The sequence below is a fragment of the Pseudophryne corroboree genome, chromosome 6, assembly GCF_028390025.1.
Source record: "Pseudophryne corroboree isolate aPseCor3 chromosome 6, aPseCor3.hap2, whole genome shotgun sequence".
In the NCBI taxonomy this organism is placed as follows: Eukaryota; Metazoa; Chordata; class Amphibia; order Anura; family Myobatrachidae; genus Pseudophryne; species Pseudophryne corroboree.
In genome coordinates this window covers 15,471,183-15,478,650 of record NC_086449.1, presented here as the reverse complement: position 1 = coordinate 15,478,650, position 7,468 = coordinate 15,471,183, and the positions used below count along the sequence as shown (strand labels likewise).

General features: G+C 35.8%; 1 protein-coding gene across 1 annotated transcript; it reads right to left on the bottom strand.

The window, feature by feature from the left end:
* Positions 1–5,241: 5,241 nt before the first annotated feature.
* LOC134934022 (olfactory receptor 11L1-like) lies at positions 5,242–6,210 on the bottom strand. Its single transcript, XM_063929543.1, has one exon. The coding sequence runs from the start codon at positions 6,208–6,210 to the stop codon at positions 5,242–5,244; it is 969 nt and encodes a 322-aa protein (XP_063785613.1).
* Between the last annotated feature and the right edge of the window lie 1,258 nt (positions 6,211–7,468).

Below are 7,468 nucleotides of genomic sequence, written 5' to 3'. Positions count from 1 at the left end.
CATTTTTCCTCCTATTTATCAGTAGAAACCAGACCGGGGCTGGTTATTGATTTGTGGAGGAATTCACATTTAAAAAAATATATATGGCAACATATTTTGCACAGGTGCTGCATACAAATTCTTACCTGCAATAGCATTTGAGAACACAGGCTTTGGCTGTTCTTGGGAGATCAACTATTTTTTGGGGGAGGGTCCCCTATTTCCCAAGGGTTTCCATCCTTGTTCTGTCCAGATATGGGCTGGTTTCTGCTTCAGCCTAGTGTTGGTTATTGCAAACTAGGAGGGACAACACCCCATTCCTACTCCCCCTATTTTTTTAATAGCAAACTAGGCTTAGAGGCCTAGGGCTGTTTGTTGATTTAGGGAGAACCACACATCATTTTGTTAAGAATATTATTAAAACAAAAACCTGCATAGATCATAGTAAACTGTGCAGTGCGTCACATAGACTCAACTGCAAGAAGCAGCTATATCATCTGGGTGCATTTGCCATCTGCTTTGTGGCAGCCAATTTAAAGTATATCACGGGTTTCTATTATTTTAATTAAAAAAAAATTCATAGTGAGACAATGTTGTAATGTGTTCTAAACTCAGTAATTTGGTCGGTTTTTCATTGGATTGGCCTTTATTATATGGGCTGATTGCAAAACCGATGGAAAGACAACCAAAAAGCCAAATCTGACCTTTAGTCAGGTATGTATATTTGTTATTTATTTGTTATTTATTATTTATTTAAAAAAAACCTCACTGCTATAATGAAAGCAAAACGTGTTTTAGCAAAGTATTGATTTATTAGTGTGAACATTCATGCCACTAAGATTTAACATATATAACTTCATAAGTATTTGTGGGCCATTTTAAATAACTTTCTAGAATCTAGTAAGATATGTTACATTATTTCTACATTTTCCCATTCTTCATTATCTGTTGTTTTAGAAAAACATAATTACACTACTATATCATTATTTCTAATACATAATTGTATACAACATTTCTTAGTGAAGTATATATTTTTTAGCTACAGTATAACATAAGTTTTTATCTTTATTGGTACATATATATGTATACGTATTTACATATCTAAATATATATGTACAATGACAAATGTTGATCAATGTATACAAAGCAAGTACTATATTTCTTCTTTAAAAATGAAAGCAATTTTCTTAAAAATGTTTTTTAATATTGTCTAGAAAGCATTTAAATATAACAGGAATTAATTTAGCAGAAGGAATAAAGAAATGATGTTAACTTCTTGCATCAATATTTTAGAAAAATAAATATTAATGATAATTGTGGTCAATTAATCCTCAAAGTCAATGTAATATTTATTTTATGTGTATAAATAAGTAGAACCATGGGCCTCATTCAGATCTGTTCGCTCGCTGCCATTTTTCACAGCATTGTGAACAGGCTATCACTGCGCATGCGTATGCACTGCAATGCGCATGCGTGCTGCACAAGTACACACAGAAACGATGGTTTGCATAGGTTTAAGCGACGCTTCCATTCGCACGGCCGTTCGCAAGAAGATTGACAAGAAAGGGGTGTTTCTGGGTGTCAACTGACCGTTTTCAGGGAGTGTTTGGAAAAACGCAGGCGTGTCGGGGAAAATGCAGGCGTGGCTGGGCGGACGCTGGGCGGGTGTGTGACGTCAAATCCGGACATGAATAGGCTGAAGTGATCGCAAGCACTGAGTAAGTTCTGAGCTACTCAAAAATTGCACAAGCTCCTTTTGTACAGGGCGGATGCACACGCGTTCGCACACTTGCACAGCTAAAACACACTCCCCTATAGGCGGCGTCTATCCGTTTGCAGCGCTGCAAAAAATAGCTAGCGAGCGACCAGATCTGAATGAGGGCAATATTTATACTTTATCACTAGTAAGGGGAATTTGTATACCCAAAAAGCAACAATAATATTGGTAAATAGAGAATGGTGTACAGTATGTAGGTCCTCTATGGATAAAAAAAACACAATGCTTAATTACAGTAGATCCATGTCATACTTACTGTATACTAAATAGAACAAGCTATTATTTAGTTGTATATCACCATATACTTTTAAAAAGAGAAATATTTATTAATAAATAAAAAAAGAATTAAAAAATAAAAAACACCTACAGTAAAACAAAAATATAAACTAGTACACAAATATGCTTCGGTCATCAATCATATACAATTTTGTAATGATTGTACAGATTGGGTCAAAATAGAAACTCACAGTGAAATTTTAAATACAATAGCACCTCTATAGTACGTAGGTGTTTAAAACAAAAAAACTAGCAAATATCACATAATAATTTTAAAAGCCTCGTAAAAAAATGTGATACTATAGTTGTAATGTAAATTAAAATGTTTTCCAATTGCTGTGAAATTTGTGTCCAACAATCCATCCCTCAGTGAACTCCGTGGAAAGATGCAGCTATGTCATCACTTACTGGTTGTCTGCATATCATGCAAGACACGTGGGGTGACAGAGACCCTGCGACAGGAGTAGAATGCAGTACCATAATTTTATTTACATTTCCATCCTATTCACATCGTAGATGCAGTGAAAAAACACTCACAGTGTACACTACCAGGGACACTCGGTTGCACTTTTAACCAAACAGTAATTGATTTTACACATGTTCAAAGTTGCAGATGATTGAGGAAAAGCTGTGGCTGCTTGTATCAGAGCCCTTATTACCCAATTCAGACTCAGGGCCTAATTCTGAGTTGATCGCAGCAGCATATTTGTTAGCAGTTGGGCAAAACCATGTGCACTGCAGGGGGGACAGATATAACATGTGCAGAGAGAGTGAGATTTGGGAGGGTTATTTTGTTTCTGTGCTGGGTAAATACTGGCTGCTTTATTTTTACACTGCAATTTAGATTTGAAACTGAACACACCCCACCCAAATCTGACTCTCTCTCTGGACATGTTATATCTCCCCCCCCCCCCCCCCCTGCAGTGCACATGGTTTTGCCCAATTGCTAACAAACTTGCTGCTGTGATCAACTCAGAATTACCCCCTCAGGGCCTAATTCAGCAAACTTTTTCTCTAATGGACAAAACCATGTTCCCTGCAGGTGGGGCAGATATAATATGTGCAGAGAGAGTTAGATTTGGGTGGGGAGTGTTCTAACTGAATCTCAGTTGTAGTGTAAAAATAAAGCAGCCAGTATTTATCCTATACAGAAACAAAATAACCCACCCAAATCTAACTCTCTCTGCACATGTTACATCTGCCCCACCTGCAGTGCACATGGTTTCGCACATTAGGGAAAGATTTTGCTTTTAGCAATCAGGTCTGAATTAGGTCCTCAGTCGCACACAGATATACAAATGTAACACCTCAAATTGATCACTGCAAGCTGGTAATTTAGTTTTGCTGCTCCCAGTTTTTTACTTTATACTGTATCTGTCACCAAATAGAACTCATTTGTGGTTTAATGTCATCCATCTTTATTTAGTATGCATGTCAATGGGGCAGATTCAATTGTGGACATGAAATTACAAAGATCCCAATGTCCTCAATGCTGAGAAATACAGGCAGATACTTTTCCATCATGCAGTATCAACAGAGAGGTATCTGATTGGCTCCAAATTTATTCTGCAGCAGGACAATAGCCCCAAACATACGGCCAATGTCATTAAGAACTATCTTCAATGTAAAGAAGAACAAGGAGTCCTGCAAGTGATTATATGGCCCCCACTGAGCACTACGGGGGCTAAAAATATTCAAGTCTGGATTACATGAAGAGACAGAAGTATTTGAGCAAGCCCTCACCCACAGGAAATCTGTGTTTAGTTCTCCAAGATATTTGGAAAAACATCCCTGCCAAGTTCCTTCAAAAACTGTGTGCAAGTGTACCAAGATGAATTGATGCTGTTTTCAGGGCAAAGGATGGTCACACCAAATATTGATTTGATTTAGATCTATCTACTGTACATTCACTTTGCATTTTGTTAATTGATAAAATAAACTATTAACACTTCTATTTTTGAAAGCATTCTTGATAATTTTATCCACACCTGCCTAAAACTTTGCAAAGTACTGTACATAAAGTCAATGTAAAAAATTGTGGAATTTTTTTCTTGTTATCCATGGAGGCTACATGCCCTATCCCATGATGGTAGCCGAGATCACTACTGAGCATGTGCAGGGGACATCTGGTTTCTACACTGCAAGAGCATCATAATGGAACAAATAAGTCTCCTGCTTAGCTCCAGAACACCAGTTGAGGCCCCCTTAGTAGGTGGTGGGTTTTTACCCCTTCTTAAAACTTTTAAGGCTAACTGTCTTTAAACTTTAATTTCTGATTATTAAGTTTTTAGAAAAATGGTTTGCACATGTCGTACTTGCTATATATTTTTGCTGTTCAGATCTCTATTTATGTTGGTTTGTCCCATTTTAAAAGAAGGGAGTATGGGGTGATTGATGAGTGATGGTGGAGGGGAAAGAATGTCTGATTAATTGGAAGTATGAAAGTCATCTCGAAGTTGGGAGAAGGACATATTGATAGGGTGATTACAAAGGAAAGTGGGGAGAGTACAAAAATGAGTATGTTGAGATTAGGTTAAAGGATATGTAACTAATACCTCTTTTAGACCAAATTTTGCGTGTCGCAGCCAGGTCCTGTCATGGGTGCTACCCGGCTGTGACCCGCATCAGCCCCATTTCAGACTGCATTTGCCAACCTGGCTTATTGGGTTGGTGACATTGATGATGACGCAGTAAGGGCAGTGCTTGGAGATAACATTTCTTTGTTTTGAGTTGAACATATCTACAAATTTGATGATGATGTAATTTTTTATTTTATTTTATTTATGTAAATATCTTTTATGAAAATGGTTTTTGTAAAATGGTTGCAATTTTGTTTCAATAAAAAACATTGCCTATTTAACTGCAATATCAAAACCTGCACAATCATAATTCCCAATAAAAATTCTGTTCAACTCTCACCAAATTCAATCCACAAACAGACATTGAAAAACAACTAGATAATGCTGCATCACCACCACTGTATATATGCACAGAGCTCAAGAACAAGTAAGGGACCTGCTTCTATGCAAGTCAATTTGCAAACAATCCCAACACAGTTGCAAATACAAGATCCCACCTGTACAGTCTCTCTCTAAATTGTTTCAGTGTTCAAGTAGAGTTTCCCAGTTGCCTCATACAGTACATAATGACTAAAGCTTGTTGAGATTACGGTAAGTATAATTTCACACAATTTCATGGTATTTCATTTTTTAATTGGCTTTCCATAGCATGTCTGATTTCATTTGTTTAATTTTATTAAAGGCTTCTTTAAAATCCTTGTTTCTGATAGTATATATGATAGGATTAAGCAATGGAATTATCACAGTGTAACACAAAGACATGGCTTTGCTTAGTGTGGATAGTCGTCTTGTAGGAAATACATAAACAACAATTAGGGTTCCGTAAAATATGGTCACAACGGTCAGGTGAGAGCTGCATGTGGAGAAGGCTTTCTGTCTTCCAGTAAATGATGGTATCTTTAGAATAGTAAGAACAATGTACACATAAGACATCACAATTATTATAAAGGGAATAAAAGTAGCAATAACACCCATTATTAAAGTCTGAAATTCAATTACAGTGGTATCTGAGCAGGAAAGCTGCACTATGGGCTCAAAGTCACAAAAGAAATGATCAATGACATTTGGTCCACAGAAATGCAAATGGTAGATAGATATAGAATTGAGTAAAATAATTAGAAAACCTATTATCCAAACAATAATAAGAGATTTCACACAAAACCTGTGATTTATTATAGAATGATAGTGCAAAGGATCACAGATGGCAAGGTACCGATCATAGGACATCACTGACAGAAGGAGACACTCAGAGGACTCTGATGTAGCAAAGACATAAAACTGAGCGATGCATCCAATAAGAGACATAGTGCAGCCATCATACAGCACAATGTGCAGCAGGTTTGGAAGAATATCTGTAGTCAGTATGACATCAAATATTGATATCTGTGTAATGAAGAAGTACATAGGGGTCTGAAGGTTAGTGCTCAATACATATAAAGTCATGATAAAAATATTTGCTGAAATGGTCAAGCAATAAATAAGTAACAGGAGCAAGAACATGAGAAGAGTAAAACTCTGAAGATTTGAAAACCCCAGAAGAATGACTGAGGTGACATTGTTCCTGTATGTTACCTGGGAAAGGAACATAAATCTATTCATTTATAGACCACCACCGCAGCTCAATCACAGCACGTGTGCACTGCAGCTCAGATGTATGCGCAGTAAAAAAATTGATCACTGATTTGCGTAAAATAGCTGCTTTGCGACCACATCTGAATTAGGCTCAGTTTAACATGCTTCTGTATACTGCAGATAATTATTGGAGAGAAACATTTCTTCTTTCTGTTTATATTTCTATTTTACTTACCAGATAGCCCATGTTACAGTACAGTAGCGCACCAGTTTCATAAGTAACTGCTGTACTAACTCTATATACACAAGAGAGTTTTATATGTAGGTGCTGATTTATTTAACCAACTCACTTTTCAAGGCTATCTACAGATAATTAAATAAACAAAAAAAGTATCATCTGCACCATTATCTTCCCTGGACAACATGTGACATTTACTAATAAAGGTAACCAATATCTAATTCAAATATACTGTACTCCAAAACCGTTTTAATACAGCGTTTTTATAACTAATTCAGTTCTCCACAGATTAGTATTGGATATGGTCATTGCACTACTACATAGCATTATAAGTAGTTATTGTTTTTTTTATAATTCTTTGTTGTGTTTTATGTTCTGTTTAGAATTTTAATACACAGTATTATTATTTTTTATACAATGGCATGGTATTCATTATACTGTAGCATATGTGAGTTGTATAAATAGAAAAATATTTACCTTTTAGGGATTTTGCTTAATTTATTTATATCATTTTTCTTTGTATTAAACAGACATGGGGAGAAGTCCATAATTGCTACTAACCCAATGGGCATTTTTAAATTTAGAAACTTAGTGTAGAGAACTGTCCTCTTTATCTCCATTCCAGGCATAGTAAATAGACCCCGAAGCCCATAAAATGTCTGGAATTTTTAAGATATGAAAGTTTATTTTCAGCACTGTTAATTATAGAGACGCTAAAGGTAAACATCTATGAAACATGTTCTGTAAATTTTCCTTTCACACAAATGCACTCACTGTACATTTGTTAAGTGTATTAACTGTATTGACTCATTCTCATCATACAAACTTCTGCTGTATCTTATTCTGCATCTGCAATGTATTTGAGATTTGTAATTCTGTATGTCTAGTTACTTTGCAATTTGTACTGTAATTCTCTATGTCTAGTTACTTTGCAATTTGTACTGTAATTCTGTATGTCTAGTTACAGTATTTTGCAATTTGATCTATAATTCTGTATGTCTTTTTACTTTGCTATTTGTAGTTCTGTATCTAGTTACTTTGATATGT